The sequence below is a fragment of the Poecilia latipinna genome, unplaced genomic scaffold (genome assembly GCF_001443285.1).
Source record: "Poecilia latipinna isolate Pla-1442-1.1 unplaced genomic scaffold, P_latipinna-1.0 Scaffold346, whole genome shotgun sequence".
NCBI classification, from domain to species: Eukaryota; Metazoa; Chordata; class Actinopteri; order Cyprinodontiformes; family Poeciliidae; genus Poecilia; species Poecilia latipinna.
The window spans coordinates 1-27775 of record NW_015112962.1 but is presented as its reverse complement, the minus strand read 5'-3'; the positions used below and the strand labels follow the sequence as shown (position 1 = coordinate 27775).

The 27775-nt window shown below is 44.4% G+C and overlaps 1 protein-coding gene across 2 annotated transcripts; it reads right to left on the bottom strand.

The window, feature by feature from the left end:
* Positions 1 to 197: 197 nt before the first annotated feature.
* On the bottom strand, positions 198 to 27769 carry samd11 (sterile alpha motif domain containing 11). 2 transcript variants are annotated; one of them, XM_015035709.1, is made up of 10 exons: positions 27218 to 27769; positions 27040 to 27132; positions 23079 to 23243; positions 15852 to 16005; positions 9282 to 9397; positions 8178 to 8256; positions 7243 to 8045; positions 4707 to 4840; positions 3305 to 3415; positions 198 to 3071 (listed from the first exon to the last, which is right to left on the bottom strand). In XM_015035709.1, exons 1-10 carry the CDS (start codon positions 27375 to 27377, stop codon positions 2787 to 2789), a joined length of 2100 nt encoding a protein of 699 aa, XP_014891195.1. In that variant the 5' UTR covers positions 27378 to 27769; the 3' UTR covers positions 198 to 2786. The 2 variants fall into 2 exon arrangements, with proteins under 2 accessions (XP_014891195.1, XP_014891196.1); XM_015035710.1 differs by lacking the exon at positions 3305 to 3415 and having other exon boundaries at positions 27218 to 27768.
* Between the last annotated feature and the right edge of the window lie 6 nt (positions 27770 to 27775).

The window sequence follows — 27775 nt, the reverse complement described above, 5'->3', positions numbered from 1 at the left end:
GGCAGGGCGCCGTCTGATGCGGTGCCAAGACTCTGCCCAGGTGGTGAAGCTGCAACACAGGCTGTTCTGTTTCTGTGCCAACTCCTGCCTCTCCCACCCCAACCCCAACACCCCCGCCCGGACCACTGTCTCCTCCGCATGTATGTATTCATATGCCCAGACGCAGCATTTCCACTTTTTTTTTTTTTTTTTTTTTAAACCAGCGTTTCTATCTGGGCTTCCCTGCACATTTTCCACAGATTCACAGCTGAACTGAGGGTGATATTGCAGGAATCTAGCGCTGCAGTGTGGATTTGTTTTAAAAGCCACAAAACGGATTTAATTAAACAACCGCCTGTCACGTTTCCTCTGCAGTAGATTTCAGAAGCTTCTGGCGCAGGAGCTCGCCTGAAGCGGAGGGAAGTCCCATCAGAGTTAACACAGCGTGGTGCTTTGAAGGAGGAAGGTGAGTGTGAGTGAGGCGCTGAGGCTGGTGTGTGTGTGTGTGTGTATATGAAGAGGGTCAGGTTTGCCCCCACAGGCAGGGAGGCCTTGGCCTGCGGCTGAACCTCACACTTCAACAGCTGGTGTTGACCTGAACTGTGCCCCTCATGGGTCACCTCCCCCTTCTACACACACACACACACCTACACACACCTCAGGAGACCACGTCCCTCCTCCCCTCTCCGCTCGTTTTTTACAGAACCACCACAAACACACAAGAGACGGCAGAGTATTTTTCTGTAGGATTTATTTCACCTGTGTGGTGAATAGAAAAATAGGATGAAAACAAAACTTCTGAAGGGAAATCTAGAGAACATTTTTTTTTATTAATTCATTGCTTTTTATAGTTAAAAAAAATCCATAAGAAATTCAAAACACTTGCATTAAGAGCTTCTTGTGCCTTTTTTTTTCCCTGCAACCAAGAGAAAACAAAGTAAAAGTTATCTTTGGAATCCATCGTAAGGGCTGATTTTTAATACATATCATAATCTGCTTTTATCTACTACATCAAAATGCTATAAATATTTTTGTCCTCATATTTATATGCTGGGTTAGCATTTGAGCATCTTTTTTTTTTAATACTTTTTCTTTCTTTTTTTTTTTTCTTAAGAAAATGAAAAAAAAGTCAAAAGTACCACCAAAGTTCAGCAAGTCACATTTGTCAGTAAAGAAATTCTTACTCGTGCAACTACGTTAAACAAAAAGTACCACCAGAATATTTTCATCTTAAGCGCAATTCTGTACAATTTTGCATGTTTGTCCTACTTTAATAGTAGTCAACACAAGTGTACAAGGGACGCCGGAGACGCCCTCTGAGGTTTCTCCATGTCTGATAAGTTGTCCTCAAATTGTCACGGTGCATCAAAATAAACTAGAACATCATTAAAAAGTTTTATTAACATAATTTCAACGAGAGGAACTCCATGTAGATTAATTACAAATGCATTTAAAATGTTTTTCTTTTTTCTTTTGGCTTACAGCTAATGAAAATCCATAATTCAGTTTTCAGGCCAGCAGTTTTTTTTTTTTTTTAATAACCGGTTCTAAGTTCCGTATCCAAGTGTGTTCATTGAAAATTGAGTGGAGGGAAAAAGTGTGGTAGAAGTCACTACAAAAGTAACACCTATAACAGCAGCCTCACATTTCCGTATTGAATCCTTCTTTGGGGGAGAGTGTTTTTTATTTCATTAGCTGTACGATAATCACCTGTCAAACTCGAGGCCCGGGGGCCAAATCTGGCCCACCATAATTTTTTATGTGGCCTTCTAAACCCTAAAGAGAGACACAAATGGAGCCTTCAGAGAAACAGTTGTGCCTAAACATTGTTTCATGAAGTCAAAGCAGGTTTCTCTGTATTTTGCCAAATTATATTAATGCAAAAAGATGTTCAGGATTAAGTCATCGAATGCAGACACCGATTTATTCATATTTTAACACTTTAATGTCGTTTTCTCAATATATTTTGCCACAACTGGCTCTTTCAGTACATTCATGAACTTGATGTCGCCCCAAATAAAACTTAGTTTGACATCCCTGATCTAAACCAACAAACTATTGAAGTACTGATCTACTGAATCTATACGATTTTCAGTTTCTGAATCAAATTACTGAAATAAATGAACTTTTCAATGATATTTGAATTTATTGAGATGCAGCTGCATGAGGCTCTTCCGTTTGGGATAAGCGCCAGTGGATGACGGGTCTACCTCAGAGTCCGCTGTACGAGGCCCGACCTCGGCAATTCCCTGTGGGGCCATTAATGCAAAAAGAAGCAGACACATGGTGAGTTCATGTTCCACACGTCCGGTCATCTTTGGTATCAGGACAGTGGAATGCATAGTTGCAGTGATATAAGAGGGAGCTGGTGCTTTTTCAGCACAGGGTGACGCTGCTGCTTGGCCTCGGGGAAGGAAGAAGAAGGGAGACGCACTGCTCTTTATTCCTGGATTCTGGAGAAACGCAGAGTGAGTGAGGAGAGCTTCCTCCTGCCCAGGAAGGAGAGAAGAGTTTCCGCTAGTGTCTGCCTGATTTGCAAGAATGTCGCGTCTTGTGGCAGGGCTCTGCTTCTTTTTCTTGGCAACCCATCTGCGACCAGCTGTCTCCCTTTCCCCCCCGCCCTCGTCCTCCGCTCCTCTGTCACTTCGCATTTCTCCCTTCCAGCCCGGTTTCTTTGGGTTCTGCTCGTCTCCAAGCCACTGCAGACTCTGTCCACTAGTCTCTTATTCCAGTCTAATTTTTCACCATCGTTTTGAAATGTCTCAAACGTCGGCGAGTCTGGTTCGCTCACGTCAGCGCGTCTGCTCCTACGAGGGGGTTTTAGCCTCGTACCGCCCCACCACTGCGGAGCCGCTGCCGTTTTCCTGTTTGGGGGACGAGCATCCGGCCGTAGGGCCGCTGTACGGAGAAGAGCTGCTGCTGGTTGAGGTGGGCCTGTGCGGCATGGACAGAGACAGGGGTAGAGGGGGGTCAGACGCCGCGGGCGGGGGGTCTCTGTCCCGATCCGGGGGACGCAGCACGGCAGAAGGTGGAAACGGGAACGCCAGAGGAAATCCTGTCATGTAGAAGAGCCTGCCGACACGACGTGCCACCTGTGGAGTTGAAGAGACCAACACGAGTGTCAGAACGGCTTGATTAGCTTCACGCCACTGACTTTCACTTTGAGAGAGAGAAGAAAAGAGGCTGCAGTTTGAGGGGCAGGCGAGTTCAAGGGGGGGTCAGCTACGCTATGCTAGCAGCTATCCTAAGGACAGAAACACGCACACACTCAGCTCCACTCAAACACACCGAAACACACACTCGCAGGTGTGTGGTGCGTGTGTACCTGAGAGCGGATCTTGAGCGCAGGCCCCAGCTTTAGTCCCAGAGTGTTGAGCAGGTGCTCCTCAGTGAGCAGCGGCAGTGTCTCCCCATCAATGGCGTGCTCCCGAAACACCTGGCAGAGACACAGCCGCTTCAGCCACAGCCCCGACAAACACACACACACACACACACTAGCACTACAAAACACCCTCTCTACTGAAGAAACCTTGCACACCCATCAGTGTTTAAACAGAAAGGCTGAACCGGTGATGCAGAATGGGAGAGCTGATGGTTGGAGAGTTGTTTTCTCTATGGTAAAACCATCCTTATGTAAAAACTCATGTGTCAAATTTGGCAGCTTGGATAAACTTTTTTTTAATCAGAAAAAACCTTCATTGCCTCCTAGTCGCTAGTTTATTGATATCTGTGGGACAATCAAAATGAGGTCTTGGATCGATGCCAAAATATCGCTCACGTCTACCAGTCTGGTGGTTCATCTCACCGTTTTCCAGGTCTAGATAAGTATGAAAAATCATCTTTCCAGTTGGAGTTGGATTAGCACTTCCAACAATGGGGACCATGGTTTTAAGCCAAAAAACATCTGGTGTCTTCTCCTGGTCGGGGTTGGACAACTACCCCAAGTGTTGGGCCTCAAGTGTCTCTGGGCGTTAAGGAATGAGGAAAAAGTGGAGCAGGCGATCGATTGGTGCTGCGTCTGCAGCAATGCAGGCGTTGTACCCGTCTGTCGTGATGAAGAGAGAGCCGAGTCAAAAGGCAAAGCTCTCGATTTACCGGCTGATTTACGTTCCTACCCTCATCTATAATCACAACCACAGGGTAGCGACTGAAAGAACAAGATGGCGGATACAAGCAACCGAAATGAGTTTCTTCCACAAGGTGTCTGGGCTCTCAGAGATGGGGTGAAAAACTCGGCCTTCTGGGAGGAACTCAGTTTTCCTTCCTCCTCTGATTCTTCTTTTTTTTTTTTTTTTTTTTTTTTTCTTTCCTTTTGTGGAATTTCTGAAAAGTTGGATCTGGAAAATCAATGATGGTTTGAAAGTCAAAAATCTGATCTTCTCTTTTTTCCACCACTGAGCACATCTTAAAGTGCCACCAGGTTCTGCAAACACTAAGTTTTAAAATGTTGTTTGTTCCCAGACGCTGGACTGGTGATGCTTGTACATACATTCCATTCACACGCACACTTGATCCCTCTCATTCGCACACAGATTTTGCTGAAAGGAAGCTTGAGCATTCATGCGTCCGCACACACATTCCCAGTAAACCTGAAAGCCGTTTTACTGTCACCACCTCAACATGAGGACGTTCATCTTAAAATACCCTTCAGAGTATCTGCTGTTATTACTACTATTCTGTGGTTTTTAGCCTGCCCCTGGCCTCCGTCGTCTCCTCTCTGCTCTCACCTGCGCGTATTCGGCACATCCAGCCAGGCTGCTTATGAAGCCACACACATCCTCCACGCTCCACTTGCTGACGTCCTCCACAGGGTTTGACGTGGCTGAGTCCTCCCCGTCCATGAAAAGACCCCCCAAAGAGCCTGGAAATACGAGAGGGGAAAAAAAAAATCAGCGGTGTGAAAATGATGTCAATATATGCAGAGGCCACACAGCTGCATCATATGTCCAAAAAAAAAAAAAAGCGGTCATTTTTAAGCTGCGGGTGGGTTTAAGGAAGAAAGCCTAATAATGAGATAAACAGATGGGGTCGATGTGGAGGGAGCAGATCAATCGATGTGTGTGAATCGACAGGATCGATGCGTCTGAGTGTTGTTTGAGTAATGTGGGGAAATGCCAATCAGCAGAGCAGTGAGGGAAAAGCAGAAACAGCAGTTCGACATCCTGGTTACTGTTGCTAAGGCACCAAGCCTTTTAAAAAAAAACGCTCCTACTGTGGAATGCTAGAGAAAGTGCTAAAGTCGCCAGCTATATGGAGAAACACCATATATTACTTTGCACTGCTTGCCAGCTGACTGAAAGGCTGCTGCACTTTTCCCCACTTCTGTCTTTGGAAATATTTCAATTCACGGAAAAACAGACAGGTATGGTGTGGAAACTAAAGGAGCACCAAGCATCAGTGTTAAATAAGCAACCAGCTAATATTAGCTTGTGCAGGTTATTCAGTGAAGAGCAAAATGAATTCTGCAGAACAACTAATTATATATGAAAGGAACTTCTAAATTGATTTTGTTTTTGCTTAAGTTTATATATAAAATAAAAACAATGCTATTTAAACACACATAACGATTAATCAAGAGGCTGAAGTTGGCTAAATACTGAAAGTCGTTGCCACCAAAGTTCTTCCTAAATTGCTGTCTTATTTTTTCCAGCTAATACTAAAATCAAACTTCCCCAATAAATGATGACCACTGATTAATGAAATAAATTTAAAAAGTCTAGGGAAGAAGCACTGAATAATCAATATCTAATCAATCAATCAAATTTTATTTGTGTAGCACATTTCAGCAGCAAGGCATTCCAAAGTGCTTTACATAATTAAAATGCAAACAGCATGTGACATAGAATAAACAGTGAGAAAAAGAGATTTTGAAAAAGATTTAAAAAGATAAAAACATTAAACCCTGCACCCCTTTTAGGACTTCAGGTAGCTAAGACCTAACTAAATATAATTTAGGACCTAAGATGGACGCATTTATTAAAATGTTCATTTCCAGTCATCTACAACTTGTTTCTGACATAAATATTGCTTCCTGTTGGGTTCCAACTCTGTCAAAGAACCTGCAGAGCATTTTTCCCTCTAATGTGTCGCAGTCCTTACAATAAAGAAAAGAATCTGAATCAATTGAAATCAGCAGGTTGAACCTTAAAGCTGCAGCAGGAAACTTTACTTATTTATTTTTTACATATTTTTTTTTAAAAACTGCCACTATGTCATTCAGATTATTTATATCCCAGCATATAGATAATCTGTTAAAAATATTTGAGCTGCTCTTCTTCTTCATTGTGGTCCTGCAGCCATCTACGGAAATGCACCGCTCTGTCAGAAGCATCCAATCAAAGCCAGGAGGAAGGTCTTATGACTGTCAATCATGTTTGTGTATGTGCTGCTCAAGACTGCTGGTTAAATGTGCAAAGAAAGGAGCAACCTAATGTTACAGGAAAACTGTTCATTCACCATCGTCTTTGGCTCCTCTGTGGGGAACTAGCTGTAGTCTAGCAAAGAGCAAGATGGAGGGTGTGAGCACTGCATACATGGACATGATTGACAGGGCGAAGCCCCTCCTCCTGGCTCTGATTGGACCACCAGGAAGAGGCAGAGGAGCTCAATTTTTTTAAGATCATCGGTCTCGCACTATGCTATCACAACATAGTGCCAGTTTTAAAAGAAAAAAAATATGCATTTTATAAAAGTTATGAACTGCAGTGCTAAAAAAAAAAAACCCTGGAAATGTGGATTTCCAGGTTTGTTTTAAAAGCAGGAGCAGTGCAGTGTGGTGATACAATATAAAATAAAATAGTTTTTGCAGCAGTATGACTAATCCCTGATTTTTTTTTTTCTTTGTAATGAAAGCAATGAGTTTATGTTAAACTTTAGTTTTTTTAATACATTTGTAAAATATTCTGGGTATTTTATATCTTAACAAGAGGCTGAAATACAGCGAGTCTCACATCAGTCTAACTTCTGTTGCTCATCCTGAATTTCTTATTCTCAGGGAACGGTCTAATAAATGGTGTAGCGGCTGCTGTTGGTCCAGAAGCAGGCCGGCCTGTGTGTGTGCGGACAACAAACTGCTCCTCCTCCCCCTGCTTTGCTCTCGTGGCTGTGCTGCTGGGGGTGTGTGCATGGGTCACTCTGGGGTCAAAGGCAGGGCCCCTAACAAGTAGAGGTCGCCACACTGGAGACATCCACACATAGAGTGATGCTAATGGGTTTCACATGTCACCTCTAAGCTCCGAGTGTGTGTGTGTTGGAGACTCTCACCCGCAGGAAAGTAAGGGCTGGCGTAGGGAAATCCAAAGGGCAGCGACTGGGCGTGAAGAGCAGGCAATGGCGGTATGAAACCCGGTGGCAGGTGATATTTGAGATCGGCCTTGCCAAGTCCAGGGGTGAAAAGGTTGCGACTAGGTGACTCGGTATCTGCTGAGCTGGAGGCGCTCAGCCTCCCTGAGCTCCCTCCGGTCTCCTTGGCGCTCTCGCACCCCGCCTTGCTGCCAGCCTCTTTGCCCCTGCTCCTCTCTCTGTCCCTGGGTTTACTGTCGGGCTTGGAAACCAGCCCCTCTCGCCTCTCTTCACTCATCTCCGTCTCGCTATCCGAGTCCTTCATCTCCTCGTCGTGCACCTCCAAGTCTCCTTCCCTTCCCCCGTCGTCTCTTCCTCCTCTGTGATCCCTGGCGCGGAGCTCCGTCTGAGCCTCCCTGCGATTGGCCTTTCTAGATTCGGCACCCAGCCCGACAACGGAGCTCTGCGCCTGCGTGTCCTTGGGCGTGGACGACGCCCCTGGCTGCTGCTGCTGGTTGAGGGTGAGGAGGGGAGTGGCGGCCCCGTGGCGAAGCACCAGCATCGCATTGGAACGGCGGAGCAGCTCCTCGCGTAGGGGGTGTCCCTCAGGGATGTCGTGGAGACTGCGCAGGGCCGGGTGGTCGGGGGGCAAGCCTGGAGGAAGGGCTCCCAGAGGGTCTGACCCGAGCAGTCGCTGCTGCTGCTGCTGCTGCTGCTGCTGCTGCTGGTGCTGGTGGAGGTTCTCCAACTCCTTCTGTCTCAGCAGCTCTGCCGACATCTCGAGTCTGACAAGAAAAACCACACAGAGACTTTAACCAACAGAACTTCTCTTTCTTTTTCCTCACATCTCTTGTTTTTATGCAACAAATCCAGCTGCAGTTAAACATTCGACATATATTTTATGAAATGCAACAAACCTGGCCAGATTCTGCTTCCTTAAAAGCTCCTGTTGTCGAGCCAGGATCTCCGCTTGCGCCGGCTGCAGGAACCCGTAACCTGGAAGAGACGCACAACGTCAGAAACACAAATTTACATAATTTCACAGCTCTGTGCTGAAAGGGCATGGGAATATCTGCACTTACTTGGAGCAAAACATGTCCGCTATATATTTTTGCACAAAAAAAAATGTAGCGGACAAAAACAAGAGCTTTTTGCAGGAGCTCTTGTTGTTGCTTTAAATCCAAATAAGCTGCAGCTGGCCACGCCTCCCAACTCAGTGTTTACACTCACACTTTACATGAAACTAGCTGCAAACAGATGCACAGTAGTACAACGGTACGTCTTTGACCCGCAAGTCAGACCCAGAAGCAGAAGAGTGGAGCCTCCAACAGCAGCCATGAAACATGCAGCAGCAGTTTGTGAATCATAAATCAGCAGCACAATACTCGTCTTGCTCGAGTTTTGCTTCGGTTGCTAGGTGACGGGCTGGGATTAGTGGGTTTTGCTAGGTAACTGCGCATTGCCCGCCAGTTGTGACTTAATAACTGTGAGCTTTAAGATACCAAAAAACATTAACATATTGCCAGAAAACAAATGGCTGTTTTGGACTTGGACTGTTTTTAGAAGCAGAAATGGAAGAATAAAGTTCGAAAAGCGAATTTTATATAATACATCCTCCTTAAACAAAAAGCAAGCAGTCTCTTGCTGGTTTTCAATTTGCTTTATAGAAATTTGTTTTGATCTGTCTGCAGACCAAAAACAGTATGTGGGCCACTCTTTCTTCAAAAGCTCCTGATTTTACCAAATTGCACAAGTCTGCTTTCGACTTGCACCATTTACTAGGAAATTAAAACAAAAATTCTTTGTTGATTAAAAAGACGCATACCTAATATTTATCATTTTAGGTAAATTTTCATTTGCTAGAGAAAATTTCATCAACACAAACGCATCAAGGGACTGCAAACCCTCAGACCAGTTTGGACGCCCCTGTTTTAAGTGTTTTCCTTTTGGAAATTGTAAAACTAAAAACATTTGATTTAAATCAGCTGGAGTCATATAGATAGAGTATGTTCATCACTCACCAGGAGTCTGGCAGAGGGCAGAGGGCATGCCCAGGAAGGGGGGCCGCAGGTGAGGCCCTAAGGTGACGTGAGGAGCAGTTGGAGGGGACAGGAGGGGCGGAGGATGGGACAGCTCTCTGTGGACACAAACCAAAGCGAAGACATTAGTTCACAAATAGATTTCGCTACGCAGGTTTAGCCGAAGCGCACCTTCATGAACAGAAAAGGGTTCTCCCTGCTCTGAGCTTCAGAGAAGGGAAAAGTGTGCATTCGCCTCCAAAGCGAATGCACAAATACTGAGCAGAGTATTTTTATCAGAGGCGCTCCAGAGGCCCTGGTGCCTCATCAGTCTTGTCACGACGCAGCATCCGCCGTTGGCCATTGCTGTGCCCTGGACGGCAACTCTTTCCTTCCCCCTGCAGCCTCTCCGTGCACGCACGCACACACACATAATGAGGGCTGAATGCACAATGCCAGTGTGTCATGCTCCAACAGCTGGGGCGGCCCCCGCGTCTTGACCGGGGCCACGGACTGAAGGACCTTCTAATTAACACTCATCCCTCCTCTTCCCTTTTTTTAAACGGCCCTCGCTCAGCCTCCCTCCCCGCCGCTCTCTCCACCGCATTGAAAAGATGGAGCATCCTGCAACCTCTCGTTCTGAAAAGGCCTCTCCATTATTGCGGTCGTCTTTTGTTCTCCTCGAGGGGGAAAGGTGCCTCTCACCTTTCTCCCTCTCTTTCTGTCTGGTCTTTACTCCCAACTCTACACTTCTGTGTTCACAGATTTTTTTTTTCATCCCCACTTTCTTTCACCTTTAAGTGTCTTCCTGCTCAAGCCCTTTATTCTGTGTTTATTCTGCTTATTTCACTTTTTCTTCCTTCCTTTTTCACTTCTTTCGTCTCAGCTAAAGAAGCACAGACGATGTTTGCCAATGTAACTTCACCCCTTGAACCTTTGCACATTTTGTCTTGTTACAAACCAGAAACATTCATATATTTTAATTTGTATTTTACGTGAAAGACCTTCACAGAGCAGAGTGGCATTGTAAAGTATTATGTAAAATCGATTTTTGGCGCTTTACATCATGTTATAATATTGTTTCCTTATTTAAAAAATTCTTGGAGTGTTGCTTTGATTATTACCTGCATGCTTAAGAAATCCTTTACTCTCCCGTAGCAACCATTAGAAATGCATCAATGCTTGCTAATCACTAAGAACCTCCTATTTCCACAAAGCTCCTCCTCAGAGCTGCAATCTCCAGCTGAGCTTCCTCGCTCGGCTCCTCCAGACTAGTGGCAGCAACTAACAAACACCTGGTGGAACGGCGCATCTGCTGAGCTTGTATAGAAACCACTTCTCAATCCAAAGCTCCTAAGGAAGGTTGTAAACAGAGCGAACACTGTTGTGACATCAAGCTTCTTAAAGAGACGGGGGCCAATTTCAAGGTGTTAAATTGAGAAGTCAACCCTTCTGTATCCTAATTCCTCAAAATAAACTTCTTGCATCCGACTGAGATTGAAGTTACTTTGCAAAAAGGAATGGGTCAGAATTGGGTAGTGGGTGTGCAAAGCTGTGAGGCAGGTACCCTAAAAAGAAAAGGAACTGTAACTACAGAGAGAGGTTCTGACTCAGGAGCTAAACATGCATGCCACACAGATGTTTATTTGTACAGCATTTACCATTAATTTTACAATTAAACACCACTTTTTGTCCATGACATAAAATCCAAACAATATACACATTTAAGTTTGGTGTTATGTTAAGAAGCATGACCTTTTATTTAAGCTGTGACAGGACTGAACCGCATCACTCAAGGCAGATGTCAAGTGGATGAAGCTTTGACCTTAGGGTGGGTAGCGAAGCCTTCTCCACGACCTTCCTTGGGGTTCAATTTCTAGCTCCGCATAACCTCTTCCCGTCACCACCTCAACGATCAACGCTCGACTGTGTGTGAACACCGGCTCGACACACACACAGGAAACGAGCGGAGCCGAACTACAAAGTCAAAACCAAACGCTGGGACGCATGAAACTGCAGATATTGTTTTGAGACCGTGTTCAAATTAGCCAGCGCCCGCCAGTCTCCCTCCGCTCTAAACGGCAAGGACACATGCTGAACAGGAGACGGCAGATGAGATTGAGGGGGGAGAAGGTTAGCCATCTGTGTGTGTGTGTATTCATCGATTGCCGCCGAAATGTTAATACTAATCGTATAACCGTTCTCTCCGGCGGTGCCTCGCACTCCAGTGGCAGCTCCAATTAATCTTGGGTGAGGGCTGTGGCGCGTGACCCCGGAGCTTCTAGCCAGGACCCCGTTAGCCGCCGCTTATGTAATTACACCGCCCAGTGTGTAATCACCTGGCCTAATCCCTCAGGGCCAGCAATTAGCCCCGCGACGCGCACTTCCACCAGACTACGCCACGGCGTCCGCAAAACTCTCATCCACCCCCACCGCGGCTCCCGCATGCCACTCTCATCACAGCCCCCCCCCCTCCCCCCTTCCACCTCCTCGCTCGCTCCCTCCTTCCTTTTCTTTCTGATATTCCCTCTCTCTTTCCTCTCCTTGCGCCGCCTTGCCTAGCGTTAGCCCGCAGATGAATAACGGTCAATTAAAGCTGCATGACTGGGGCTGCCAGGCGTCTGCGCCACCATAATTAGGCCTAATCACGGGGAGGAAAAAGAGGGAGCAGAGAACGAGTGCGTCTGACACTCCCCTCCTCTCCTCCGTCTCTCCCTCTCTTCCTCCTTTTATAGGAGGCAATTTTGAGGAAGGAGTGGCAGACATTAGGCGAATGTGTGTGTATTGGATGCATGATGCACACATGTTTGTGTGCACTTATTTCTCCGAGTCTGTGGTTTTCTTTTAGCACTCTCTGTGCATTTTGTTGGCAAACCACTGACATGCTATAAAAAGATGAAGAAAAAACATTCACCTTTTTTTTTCTGCCCCCACCCCTCCCCCCCCCAACCTCCACTCTTTGCAAAAAGGCTAAAAAGAAGCACAGATGCAAACTGGAAGGTGGACTCATCATCGCGCGGGACCTCTCCCTGCAGAGGGGCCGCAGGCTCATGGGGAATTCACTGGTGTGTGGCGACCTGTCAGAGCGGCGACAGCGGTCCCGTCCTGCAACAGCGCAGGCCCTGTGTGTGTGTGTGTGTGTGTGTGTGTGTGTGTGTGTGAAGGGCTGCCCTTAATGACTGAAGCGTGGGGGGATTAGGAGCGCCGCGCGGCCGCCTTCGGCTCCCTCTCTGCAGGAACACATTTACACAGGAAGCTCATTAAAATGGATGAGGCTCCCTCCACGCTTGCTCTCTCTCCCTCCCTCTATCTCCGTCGCTCCCTGCACCCTCCCTCCGCCCCTCTTCCTCCCCTTATCTCGCACTCTCTCGATTTCCTTACTCTCTATTTTAGTTCATCTCTCTCCGTCACCTCGCCGTCTCCTTTTGCTTCACCCCCGTTCTTAGCTCCCGTGTTTTCGACTCTCTTCGCTTCCCTCCATTCCTCCCCTGTTTGCTTTGCACATGTTTGGTGAGCCTAGTGCCATTTAAGGCCAGACAAATGGAGCGCCAGGCTCTAAGCCTATCGAGCAGCCCTAATGATTTGTTTTTAACAATGGGCCCTAATGGGCCCCAGATAATCAATGATGAGGGGTCGATGGAAAGGTGAGCTGCGGAGAGAGTTAGAAAGGAGGAAGCTTCCATCTCTCGCTCGCTCGCTTTCGTTTTGCTGCCGTTTTTGTTTTACTTTAACCGAGCAATTAGATTCACTCACAAGTTTCTCTTCACTTTTAACTCGTGCAACCCTCACGTTTCCCACCGGTTCTTGAGGACAACTGGTGCAGATTTTACACCATTACACCTGCCTGATGCATCCAATACACTGGCACTCATATTAATCAGGCTGGAGACGCTTTTCTCTACATTTTGGAACTGGTCTTCAGAACATTTCTTTATAGACCCCACAGAGGGGCATTGTCATGTAAAAACATGAGGGGGCTTCCCTAAAACTATCATTACAATGGCAACAGTGAATGCGCACTACAGCTCAGAGAAAATGTTATGCTGTGTCGTTTGGATTCTCTTCAAGGGGATGAAAAAGCCACGGTCCACAACTTTTCACCGACTACAACTTTTCACCGATTTTTGGAGTATTTTTGGAAATACTCCAAAAATCATATTTCATTTTGGAGTATTTACCCACTGGAGGAGCCTGCTTAGCGTATTCAGGGAGATTTATCCCTCATTTAATAGAGATTAAATTACCCGCACATATTGTTGCTGAATTTCAATACTCTTCTACACGAAAAAAACAAAAAAAAATCTTTACATTTTTCACAAGCAGCACCTCCAAGCACCAGAATAAAACGGCATAACAGAGAACTTCCTTTGGCCGTGTAATATGTATGCCATTACTATATGCACCTGTAGTAAGTAATTTTCAATGCTAATCTCTAAATGTTTGCAAAGCGAAGGACGATGTTCCCCATAACAAATCTAAAACAGGCCCAATGGGAATGCATTGGTCCAATTCAGTCATTTGGTGGATACTTCAACTTGACTGATGCAATCATCAACTGGTGGCTTGTTGCAGCAAAAACAGTGATGCTCACTGAAGGAATAAACAGTACTGCTGTTTATTATACTTTATAAAGTAAAGCATAATACTGTACTTTATAGTAAAAGACAGTTTAGTATAGGGGTAAACACTAACTCTCTTAAATAATTTCATTGGAGTCATACTGCCATATTTCATTAGAACAGACTATGAACTGATTAGAGAAAGTTACTTTTAAATCCAGGGGTTGTCAAAGTGGGATGCGAACGAATTGACACATACTTGGCACAAAATGATCTGTGGAAGTCACTTTCCTTAAGTAAGAGTCGAATAGGAAAGATTAACTAAAAGTTTTCTGCACATAAGAAAACAAAGAAGAGTAGCTCTAAGATTTTCCATCAAATTAGTTACTTTCTGTAAAGAAACTAACCTGTGGTGATTTTTTTTTTCTTTTCACTTATGCATGCAGACTTACAATAAAAGCACAGCTTGGTATGGATGGATTCCTACTGTAGGATTTTACAAAATCAAAAAAAATAAATAAATAAAACCCGCTAATTCGGTTTTTGTGCGATTTAGCCGATGACATCACAAAAGACACAGCAATCAAGTCCCAGCACGGCGCACATATTTGTTGTGCCTGTATAAAATAGAACACCTTTGAAGGACAAATTTGATTTAAAAAGTGTAAATAAAATGGAAAAAAAACAAGAAATCCAAATATTCAATTGCCTTTTGTGATGTCATCAGGGATTTGCGTGGAAGTTTGTTTTCCCAAGTTTTCTCTTCATTGAAAAGGTTTTTACAACACCTAGAGTTTGATTTTAGAAGAATAACTTTTATACCAGCACAAGCAAATAGAAGCTGAAGCATAGGCCAAGAGGCTAACTAATGTCAAGAGTCATAACCAGCCAGTTTAGCCTCGTCTTGTCCTGTCATCAAACGGCCCGTAAGCAGATGATTACATACATGCCGAACACCCAGCTGAAGTTATCTGCAGCATGTTCCTCGTTCATCAATCTTTTTTTAATTTACTGCAAAGCACGTATTAAGAGGGATGGGGTTAAAGAGAGCTCACAGCGAGATGTGAGGATGGGTTTGGACAGTAATGGATGGACGGACGGTGAGGCGTGGGTAACTCTCCCCAGTCCTGTGTGGCTAATTACTCAGTGTTCTGTCAGAGAACAGGCGCGGCTCACCGACTACGTTCACACTGCACCACTGGCCTCTCACCCTCACACACACACACAAATTAGTAGACATATTCACACAAACAAACCCAGATTTAGTACGCATAGATGAGCGCGCATCAGAGCGCCGGCTCAAAAAATGGAACAAACAAATATGCGCAAGCACTAAGCTACCCCCTCCTCGCTCTAGCACACAAAAATATATACACCCCCACCGTCTCCCAGAGCTGCACCACACAGCGCCTGGCCGATCTGCTTCCTGCTCATTTCCCCCTCCTACCCCTCACCAATCTTTCTCTCTGCCTCGCTCTCACACACACACACAAGCACACATAAAGATACACACACCCCCTGCTGCCGCACCGCCGGCCCATTATCGATCCCCCGCCTCTCCCGCGCCACATAAATAATCGACAAGCAATTACCCGCCCACTCCCGCTGCCCCTGGCTTTGTTTGGGAGGCGTAGGGGCCAACGCTGGGGGGGGAGGGAGAGGAAGAGCAGGCGTGCAACTCCACAGCGGTATAGCTGAGATGTTACTGAATATATATATATATATATATATATATATATATGTGTGTGCGCACGTGTGTGGAAACTGGGCAAAGCGAAAAAGCCCAACATAAGATTAAATCTTTCTCGAAAAGCAGGACAGAATACAAAGAAAAAACTGCAAATAGTGCGTTGATGAAAACTGACAGGTGTTTAACCCTTTCAGCTCTTCTGCACCGTCCACCTGAGGATGAGGCGATGCTTATTTATTTATTTATTTGTTTAATCTTTTATAATTTCTTGTATTATAAGCAGGGAAGGGCTGCAGCTGTTTGTGACGTAGCAGGTTTTTTTACCTGTCAGTGTAATGCGCGTCGCGGTGCTGCGGCAGGCCCTGCTTACGTCTCTGGCTGGATGATGAAGAGCTGCCCGCTGAGGGCAGGTGGGCCTCCAAGGCTGCGGGATTCCTGACTGCCGCAGCCAGCGCCTCCTGACGAGCCCGCAGTATGTCTGCAGAAACAGGAGAAGCACAGAGATCAGTGAGTCGACATCATAACGATCGCGATGGATTTACAGTTTTAGGCTGCTAAAACCTGCCCAATTCCTCATCTACTAACTTGCTGTGCCTGAATATTGGTTTACTGGGAGATTAAAGGGCAATGAAAGGAAGCTTTTTTTAACTATAAAAACTACTAATTCAACATAAATATTTTAAAATGATACTAAGAATGGGTGAGAAAAAAAGAAAATCATCTGGTGGCTGAATTGATTATCCCTTACTGGAGACCGGCAAGTCCAAAGCTTAAAAATACCATATTTTTTTCCAGTCAGTAAACACACCATAAAACAGGTTTTGGAGTGAAAGTTCTTACTGAGTAAAGACAACTCAAAGCCAGGCGTTTAAACCATAAGTAATGTTTTTTTTTTTAAACTATCAATGTGTTACATTAAAGTAAAGGTTCCTACAACATGCTATGACATGCCTTGGATTCATTACAAGAGACTGAGAGAGAGCAAGACTTTCATCAAGTAACAGGAAGGCTAAATGGAGTTCAGCAAAGTTTCTCTGTTTCATGCTTTTGAGTCATCAACGTTAGCGCTGAAACATGGTGGACACGCTAGCAGGTCACACACAGAAATGGCTGTTTTAGTAATGCTAACGGCAGTAACCCTGCTAGTTGCTAATAAAAGAATCATTTCATTGTTGTTTTAAAATAGCAAAACAGGGATCTAAATGGTATTTAACCGCCACTGCTTTCCTACAAACACACACAGTGTGACTTCGCTTCTGATCCTACGGTAAATAACTGATGAACCTCAAAACAGTAAGATTCTAAAAATATTTAACATGTATCTTCTCATATTATAGTTCTTAAAGTGAAATCAGAATATGATTTTTTAAAAAAATGGCATCAGCAGATCAACACTATGAAAACTGGAGCTCAGATTCTGTTTTGAACAAATAACCAAAAAAAAAAAAAAAAAAAGCACACGATGTTTTTATTCCTCCACACCCCTGCCGGCGCCGCCACCATCATCATGCCCCCCTTCCTCCGTCCCTCCACCTCCACCTCCTGCCCTCAAACGCTCGCCTCATTCCACCTCTTCGCTCCCTCGGCCTCGCTCTCTCCCTCTCTCCCTCGCAGGAGAAGAGGACTCATCATTATCAGCCAGGCCAGGCCACACCAGGAGACATGGCTTCTAATGAGAGAAAAATCCATCCGGCTCTTTCTCTCCTCCCTCTCGCTCCCTGCCTCAATCTATCCACTCCCCCCCCCACACACACACACACACACACACACACACACCCCTCCGACCCTCCACCACCCTTTTTTTAATTAGACGGATCCCTCGGGAGCTAGGGGCCATTTCCGCCGCTGGTACGGGTGTGATGTGTGTTTTTGTGTGTCTGCGTGATTTAGGTGCCTGCTAGTGCGTGCCCGACTGTGTGTTTTGTGTGTGCGTGTGTGTACTGAAGCAGCTGAGTGGGCGCCGGGGCGGTGGTGGGAGGGGGGCGAAGCGACAGATATTAATGCGGCCTAGCTCCGGTGTATCGATCTGTTTGCTGCGCCGGGCCACAGGGGACTCGGCTGGCGGCAGACAAGAGTGCGTGGGTGTGTGTGTGCATGTGTGTGTGTGTGTCTGTGGGGAAGTGGCGGGGTAGAGGTGGGTTGAGAAAGATAAGAGAAGGATGAGAGGGAAGTGAAGCCCCAGAGCGCACACACAAAAACACACAGTCGGGCTGTTGTGCGCCTGTGACAGGGAGGAACAGGTGACCTCTGAGTTCTCTGTGGTCACAATCCCGTCTCACCAATTACTTTGCATGGCTGGCTCTGTTAAAGGGATGCTTTAGCAATTTTTATTATGGGACCTTTACAACATCCTCCCAAGCAACTGATTTTAAAAGGAATCAATGCTGCAGACCCAAAGGCATCCCGACCGTATCCCATCGCCTAACTTTAGGAGTCGGATGCTGCCACTCGAAACCCCAAAACTCACGGCTGAAAGGAAAAGACGAGTAAAACTGAAAATACGCGTTTTTAGTCATTTACATTACACAAAGTATTTAGCAAAAACAGATTTCTGTTATTTTCTTTCAGTTAAATTCAGTAAATAATAGAAGCATCCAAGATTTAAGTGCGAGTTGGTAACATGTGCGTTTAATGTAAGTTTTGATGAAATAGAGTCCTCAAATCCAGACCTAGGAGGCCAATGTTGTCCAAGTTTTATCTGTGTTTCAACACACCTGACTGAGTCAAATGGCTGAACTGCCTCCTCTAACAGTGGCAGTACACCAGCCCTCCAGGCCTGGATTTGATAACCCCACTTCTATATGGTTGTGTGCTATACATTGTTTCTCTACGTAAAAAAAAAAAAAAAAAAAATCCTGAACTAATTTTAATTTGGATCTTTAGACTCCTTTCATACGCTATGTGAAATACCAAGCCTAGCAGTTTGCCAGACCTAATTGGTATTTTAGCAGCAACATGGAGCCATCTGCTGAGAACTGTTCTTTTTTTTTTTTTTTTTTACAGCAGCTGATCAGGATGAGGCATCAACTCAGATGCTGCATCTCAGACTTGCTTTCTCTTGCTCTAGATAGTCTTCAAAGAAGTGAAAGTTATTTGGCTTTTCTGCTCATTCACTTCTCTCAAAGTAAAACAAATAAATAATTACAGCATTACAGTGGACCGCCACCTATTCACAGATTCACCAATTTGCAGATTATTCTGTGGAACGTGACTCCAAATTATTCAGATTATTTTCAGAGGGTATATGTAAAATATTAAAAAAGAAAATACAGCTTGGGAAGCTGAAATGCTTCGGTGCAACGCTACTTGACATGCTAATGGCTGACACTTGCAAAGCAGCCAATCCAGGAACGCCATTCATCCTCCTTGGACGTGATTGGTTGGACCCCAAAAACGGGAAAAGGAAGAATATAACTGCAGTAGAGCTAATACCGCACTACTGCACTGTGCTTATTAATACGCATTAATGATAGTATGTGGCTGAACAGTTAAGTTAGGCTACTATAAGTGTTAGTAGACGGGATCGCATGTGTTCACAGACTTTGTATGTGCAAATATCAGCAGTCCACTTTAATTACTATTCCTTATTTGAAAGTCCTAATTTAAAGTCTAATGACATAGAACGTGAATTTTATTAATAGCTATTTTCTGGTGCTAAATTAAAGGAGTATTTAAACGTTTCTTTAAGAACTCTGCACTTGTTAACCTCTATTTCAATATTTTGCACGTCTGAACTGGTCAGACATCAGCTGGACAATTCTTCATCAGAGAACACAGAATATTTAAAAAACACAGTTTGAGATTCATGAAACTTCAGTTCCAATTTTAAAAAGCAACGTACCACGTATCAGTCCCCGCTTATAGCTTACTATAACTCCTAATCAGTTATAATCAGATCAATATTTTTGGTTATGTTCTTATGTTTCTATTAAGTTGCACAGTAAACAGTATTAGATTGGACTCTGATGGCAGGGTGGGAGTGTGTTTGGTGTGTGGAGGCAGAAACATGGATGCCAATTATTCAGGGAACCAATTATGCAAGAACCGCCACTGCTCATGCAAAAAACACGATTTGAATTCAACAAGAAAAGGTGGTAGAAGTGATCACTTACATCTACACTGCAAAAGATAATCTTCTCAAAACAAATTTACAAATATGGAAAACAAAACTTTTTTTCCAATGAAAAAATCTGCCAAAGGGAATAGGACTTATAATCAATGTCCATTAATTATTGACTTAAAACAAACTCTCATATCTTGTAGAAATGTTAGTTTTTCCTTATTTCAAGCATAGCACGATATCTGCACTAGAAACGAGACAAAAACACTAAAAAATACTAAGCAACACAATAAAAACATGTAAAAACTGCTAACTGTGAAGTGGTAACTGTCTTTATTTATTTTTTGGATTCTGCTGTTATTGACATCTATATTTATCCTGTGTATCCTTGTAAAACCTCACCGAAGCAACAGGTCCATATTTTTTCCCTCCCTTTCTCCCTTTATTTCTCTTTTATGTGAGCAGAAGGGAGCGGGGTCACCCGAGGCGCTGCCCTTCTGCGAGTATGTCTGTGTTTGTGTCCACGGAGAAGGTACTCAGATGCTCCATTTTCCTACTAAAACTCTAGTCTTGTGTTGCAGCTGCTGGATCGCACAACGAGTGTCCCTCCCATTACAAATTAAAGTCCTAATTGAGAACACACAAGCACTAACTGGCCCCTTTCGTTCCATTAAGTTACTTCAGAAAGCAGTCTCAGTTTTTTGTACAGCCCCATTTTCCTCGCCATAATCATCCCTGAAGTTGCAAATCCCCGTAGGTAAGCCGGGTTTTCCTCAGCGCGAGAATAAAGGCTAATGCCGCGCCGATGCAGCTTGGCTGGATCGGCGATGAATTTCGTGGATTGGCAGGTTGACAAAAGCCAAAACCCATCCGCTAAAACTCTGCATGCACCAGAAAATTCAAGTATCTTTTCCACAGGAGGGCATTCTGCCCGTCGTCTAAGCCCGAGCAGCTGTAAAGACTTGGTGAATCCGCAGCGCCGCACGTCTTTGTCCTTTGACCAATCGCCTGCTTGAGTTTTCTCTACATTTTTAGGACAATGCTAAAGATGCTTTACGTTTTGAGTCGGGGCCGAACAGCAGGAGACAAAACATCCAACCCCTCCTCTCACTTTCATCTGGATCTCTACCCCCACCTCTCATTTTACTTTCCCTCTCCCTCAACCTTCTTTCATCATGTGAAGAGGGAGGGAAAGCCCTCCTGGCCATTTCTACAACCCGGCTACCCCCCCGATCCTCCCTCCTTCTCTTCTTTTGCCCATCAGGTCCAAAGAGAGCTTCTCAAACAACACCTTGCACCTAGACACATACACAACCAGATACATGCACACACAGAGATCCTCTTCACCCCCGCCTCTTTCGCGCGCACACACACTTTCATTTTCTGTGCCCTACACTTCAAACACATGAAAGGATGCTCTGCGGGGACCAAGGCTAAAGGGAGAGTTGGCAGTAAGGAAGAGGAGGAGGAAGAGGAGGAGGGGAAGGGGTGCTGGAGAGGGAGATGTATAGGAGACACGAGGGGCCCAGGGGGAGTAGGGAGGAAGGGGTCACTGGGGGCTTATTTGAGACCAGGTCAATGTCAAGGAGGGCTCGGCGGGACGATTCATGTCAACCTCTTGAGAGACAAAACATCCATCTCTCCGCCTGTTCCATCGTCTGTCTGACAGTGTCAGTTTCTTATCAAGCTCCACCTGTTAATTAGAGGAGAGGAAGTCTAATAACGTGTCTTGTAAATAAACTAATAAACCGTCCTCAGGTATCTTGAGGAAGTCGCCCGGTGTGCCGCCTCGGGCTCCTCCAGGATGTGAGGACGCAGGCTGCGTCTCACTGTGCAGAGGTTTTTGCCGAGAACTTACCCTCAAGCTCGCAGTCGTACAGTTCCTATCGAAAGCATTGATACTTAGAAACTTTTCCCCTTTTTGTCACGTTAAAACCCACAAACATCATTGTGTTTTATTGGGATTTTAAGCAGAAAGCTCAACATAATCCGTAACTGTGAAGTGGGAGGAAAATGACGGATGCTTTTTAAACCTTTTTTTTTTTTTTAACAAACAAGAATAGGAAAAAAAAAAAAACCTCACGGTATTTGTATTCAGCCTCTGGAGTCAATCCTTTGTAGACCTACGTTTTTCTAATGTTCGCCAACAACAACTTTTACGGAACGGCTGCATTTATACCGACATTAAATTACACTCAGGTCAACTTTATTTACTAATCAAGTGACTTCTGAACTGATTGCAACGGGTTTTATACGACGGTATCAAAGTAAAGTCTCAACACGAATGAATGCCACAAATTTTGCATTTCTACTTGTAAACAATTTTAATTTATCTTAACAATTATGCACTTCTTTGTGGTGGTAGATCGCATAAAACCCCCACAGACTGAAGTCTGTAGTTTTACTGTGACAAAATCTCAACAATTCAAGAAAAAACAATTTTTTTTTTTTTTTTTAAAGGTGAAATAAATGTTTGCAGGACAGAAGATGATGTTTTTTAAAAAAACTATCTGTATTCCTACACTAAGGAAGCGAAAGCAGGGAAGCCCCAGAGGGCCTGGATAAAAACTGTCAAGGCTTCTGGGAAACGAAGCCAGCGATTAGACCGAGCCATAAAACCCTCATAATGTGACGCATTTTCCCAGTAAATCCTCTATGACACAGGGAAAAGGCAATTAAAGCATTTACAGGCCTTCCCCTCTAGATCTGCAGCCAGCAATTAAAAATCAGTACTAATTAAATAAAAATTAAAGTAGATTGACAACAATTCGGCCAAAAAAGCAACTGAATTTATGCCGAGCGAAAACATTTCATAAAACCTGTGAAATCTGACAGCTGGGTCTTTAGAGGAGTTCAAGGAAATTGCTGACGTGTAATGACGGGAAGGTGAGAATCCAAACAAGAAAAAAAAAAAAAATGTTTATTTTCCTCCAACAACTCCACCATTTTTTCTATCTGTAGACACGCGTAAATCTGTGAAATGCTGGCGGTTTTCTGGTCGTTGGGAGATTTAAGAGGAGTCAGATGGCAGCCAATGAGAGTCCCCGAACCAGCCGTGGCACTGATGCATGTGAGGGCTTGTGGGTGTTGTTAACAGCAGAGAGCCAGGGTGGTCAGAAATCACCCAGAGTGACACTTTGACGCTGGGTGGGCAAGCACCGCAAATAGAAATGTCAGCCATCTCCGAGGGCCTGGGTTTTACCGTGCCAAACAGAGTAGCAGAGCGTACCGCAGGACTCTGGACACGACGCTGCAGACTGAGGTGGAAGAGCTGCACTGCACCTCGGCGGGTTGGTCGCAGCTGAACTGGAAATTGTTGCAGAGCCTCAATTAAGTTTTGAGTTTCACCTCAAAGTGAAGAAAGCAGGACTAAAAGTTAGTCTACACTGTTTCTGGGAAACGTCGGTACCCGCGGTGTTGGATGTGATAGCGAGGATGATGCCAACCACAAAAAAATAAAAAATAAAAAATCCCCGGGCCCGAAGACTGACCGTGGCCAGGAAGGCCCATGCTGCTCGCCAGCTGGTAGAGGCGTTGCTGCTGCTCCTCGAAGGACCCCTGCTCGCTGAGCGCTGACATCATGCGCCTGTAATGCTCCACGGTGCTCATGTGGCCGTGGCTGCCGCCTGCCTCCACCACGGGACTCTGCGAGTTTTCTGAAAAACAGGAGAGCATATTCACCAACTGAGTTTCATCAGAAAGTACATGTGGGGTTAAAGAGCCAGGACGCAACACCGTAATGAACTTAGTTCTTAGTGCTTTTTTATTTCTTTTTTTTTATTTACCTAAAAATAATAACTCTGAGAGTCATAAAATGGAAGTTATATCCAAGTAAATGGCTTTAAATATAAACCAGTGATAGATTTACATCTGAGCACAATTCAAAACACACTGACTTATATTAACTCATCTTAAGCAAAGAAGAAAATGCTCTTAAAGTGGGAAACTTTCATTTCTTAGCAACCTACAATGTTTCAGGTTTAAGCTTTCACTAAAGTAGTATTGTCCTTTTAATTTATTGAGATGGGTCCTCATAAGCAAGAGTATTTTTCATTTTAAAATTCCAAACTAGAACGATACAGAGAAATCGGATCTGAAATTGGTCTTAAAAGTCTGATTGGTGCATCTCAACTCTTAACATTTTTCTGACTTTGCAGATTTTCTTGGTAGTTTTGTTAACATTCTGCTTGTTTCTTCTAAGGTAAAAGTGTGGCTGCCTTCTTTCAGCCAGGTGGCCACCACTGCACAGCAACATGTAGGGGAGGGGCATATCGTCCCTACAAGTTGCTAAAAACCAGGCCGCAGGACTTTTTCCATCATGTTGTTAAAATGAGTTTTTAAAGTAGAGTGGATAATTTGTGGGTTTTTATCTAACCTAGCTGTACCATGACACCTGTAACTTGGACTGTGTCTATTATATCACCATTTCTGGCTGTAAAGAGAGACGTATTTCAATGACAAAGTCAAACTTGTTCTGTTCTTAAATGTCCAAATGAAGGAGAAAGTAGATACAGCAATAGCAAATTCATTTAAAAAAATGTTTACAGGCCTGAAATGTTGCACTTTTAGAATTCATTTTAAGACATAATCATTCTTCAGATACCAGCCAGAAATTTTTCCATATATTGTTCACTAAGACAGACCGGAAGCCTCCTCATATTAAGTTATATACACAGAGTCATAAGCGGAGACTGACCCCATGGTGAACTCTCGGTTTCTCTGCAGAAAGCTCTGCACTTTCCATATCCACAATGCCTGGATTTCAATTTAAAATAAGGAAAGCGGCAAATAAAACCCATAAGAATAAAATGTATGTGAATGCATCAAAGTGGTGCAGTGTAAATGATTTTGTCTATGATATCCACAGAGCTGTCAGCCCTCACGGTTAATATCTCACTCTCTGACCTCACTCCCCCCCCCCCCCCTTTTTGTCAATAGTAACATGATCTAAGGCGAAGGTGGTGGGGGATTCAAGGGGAGGTGGTTCAGGAGTTAGAAGAAGGAGACAGAAGATGAGGCGGAGGAGGGAGAAGCTGAGGGAAAGCTGGGGTTATTTTTACCACCCTCCTCCTTATTGAAACCTGAGTCTGGCCCCGGGCAGGCGAGCAGGAGTGGCGCTGAGGAGCGGAGGTGGAGGTGCTGAGGGGAGGAAGCAAAACACGCAAGCATCTCAGTCTCCGCCGCCAAGCTCCCGCTAATCCACCCAAGGTCCTAAAGTGTATGTGTTTGCATGCATGTGTGTGTGCGTGTGAAACTAGTCTGAGCCTGTCTAAAGTTTTCCTTCTCTCTAAACACAGCGGTGGGTGCCGGCTTTGCAGCTGAAAGGAAAACAGACATCATTTACACAGCGGCGTGGCTCCATCCACACGCTGCTCTCTCTCTCTCTCTCTCTCTCTCTTCTAGTCTATTTCTTCACCTGCATTAGTCATCAAAAGATAGCGTCTGTCGCCAGACTTCAGGGCCGGTACATGCAGCCGGCAAATCCAGCTCATAAACAGGTATAGCGTCAGGCTTTGGGCGTGAACAGAGCTAAAGGTTAAAACACAACATCAGCATCGTATTTTAAAGACTTTGATGCAGCTGGTTGACCATGCACAGGGACGATTCTATCCCCAGTTTGTATGTAAAGAGAACATATAGGAATAATAAAAAATACAATTTTCCCCTATTTGCCTTAAAAAAAGGAAGCTAGGACTGAATCCTAGCTTCAGCACTACGCAAACAGGCTGCCTCTCAACCAATAACTAACCCTATGCATCTTTTAGAAGCTGCCTTGTGTCTGAGTAAGGCTATAATGGTCAGGAATGAGTGCCTCTGCCCACAGAGGAAGTGAAAGAGGCTCCAGGCAGGACTGCAGCCGGTCACAGGTCACCCAGTGGGCAGAGGTCAGAAGGAGGACCCAACAGGACCTCAAAGTCCTCCTACATGTGCCTTTAGCAGATTCCATCTCGCACAAAAACCATCAGAGAGGGTTTTGTGGGGTGCTTGTCTGATAGGACTGACTGTGTGGCGAGCTGCTGTATAATGCATCAGCTGAGAGGTCTTCCTCAAGCGAACAGGGACGGCGCTCAGCGGCTGCCATGGCCACACGCCGGGCGGCTGGTTTCACACTACACAAGGCGGGAATATGAATAATAGAGAGCAGCGGTGGGACTGCAGCACTACGGAGGGGCTGTAGTTTAACCCAGGTGAGATGGTTGTTACTGCTGAGCTATTTTAAACCAGCACCAAAACACAAAACCATAAAGCAGCTCGGTTGTCTTGGGTGGGAAGTTTCAGGCTGAGTGATATTAAAAAAAGTTACATTAGTTTCAGGGGTTCAACACTCCAAAAAAAGTAATTTATTGAAATCTTCAGCAAAAAACAACAACAACAAAAAAACATTAAAGAATATTCAAAATGCTGAAAATCAAACTTCAAGTGTAGCCTCACATTGACATTCACCGACTTGGAGAAGATTAAGGACAAAAACAGTGGACCAACAAATTTTTTCCTGCAAGATGAAGACTCAGTTAGTTGTTCTCAGTCTCAATCAGGTGGAGGCCAGAAGAAGAGCAAAAAGAGAACAAAGCTGCTAGAAAGTGAACTACTTTCGGTAGATTGCAGGAAGGATGAATCTGTTGGAGCAAAGCTGTGGTTTTAGCCATTTATAGCAGGGAGGAGTGTTTGGTGATTTGTTGCTGTCCACTAATATAAGGTGCTAAAGAGCTTAAAGTGTCAACTATCATTATATTGCCTTTGTTTTGAAATAATAGTAAAACTCATGTTTAACTGCAGAGTGATGACTGCTCTCTCACACAGTGTGACGTCACCTCTGTTTCTAGTGTAGTGGACAAAAGCCTTCTTAAGTATCTCAAATAGTTACATTGAATAAATAATAAAACAATACATTATCTAACAGTAAATCAGAGCTTTTTCTCTAAAATATTTGGTAGAAAACATCTGCTCTTTTTTTTTCGAAATGTAAGAAATAGAAGTCTTCACATTTGTTATAATGCTTAAAAAAAAGTAAAAAAGTAAGGACATTTTAAATGTCCTTACTTATTATATTACTTACTTTATTATTTACTTTCAGTTAAAAATAAGCAATATGCAAAGTAAGTATTTAGCTGTAATTAATAGGTTTTTTTTTAACGGAAATTACAATGATCTTATGTTTAGGGGTTGGAGTTTTACAAAATCTGTAATTGGTGGAGTTGATGAAATATTGATCATGATCATTATTACATGTTGCTTTTCCTTTTTAAATAGGGAGAAAAATCAAACATTAAACTTCCTCTGTGTAACTTGTCTTGATAGTTCTCCTAGATTTATTTATATTTGACACTTTTCAATTTTGTTTCTCCTTCATTTTGCTATTTTGTTCTGTCATCCATCACAAATGACATTAAACTCGCATGTTACTCCAAAAGGGGTCCATTTACCTTTGTTGTTATGACATATGAATCTTACCTTTTGGAGAGACACTGCGTGACTTCTTGCTATCAGAGGGACAATCGCTGCTGCTGTTGGGAGAGAAGCTTCTCCTTTTGCCCAGGAGGTCGTCTGCGAATGAAAGACAGAAGGAGAAGTCAGAAACAAAAAAGACAAAAGCGCGGTCTCGATGCCGAGACTATGCTCTGCTGTGTACCTGCATACATGGCTGCTGCCGTGGAAATGCAAAGGAGAAAGTGATGGTTGGAAAGAAGGAGAAATGAAGGAGGTGAAGCAAAGCCACGGGCAGCTGGAGAAGTGCCTGTTCTGTCAGTGATGAGGAGGAAGCCTGCACCGCTGAGGATGACAGAACTCATCCAGCTAATTCACATGTGTGCTGCTCTGTCTGAGGCGGGCGCAAGGGCTCCGTTTTCCTGCTATTTCTCCAAAAATCTCTATCCATCAGTACAAACTGAACTGCTATCAGAGCCACCCTCTCCTCCTCGTCTTTCTCCAGATGTTGGAGCAAAAGTCTCTGGCCTAACTAAAGTGCGCTGCATCGTCTCTCTTTTCTCCCTCTGAAGTTTTTGACAGGTGACGTTATGGCCAAATCATGTATTTTTACACAGCTTCGCTTACTCTCCTGTGATGAATGCTCATTTCTCCGTCTGCGTCAGTCTCCCTCTTCTCCCATCCAGACGTGTCGGAGCCCTGCTCCCATCAGGAGCTCTTCGTCTCTCCTCCCATTAACACTCGCCTCTTCCTCTCTGTTGTC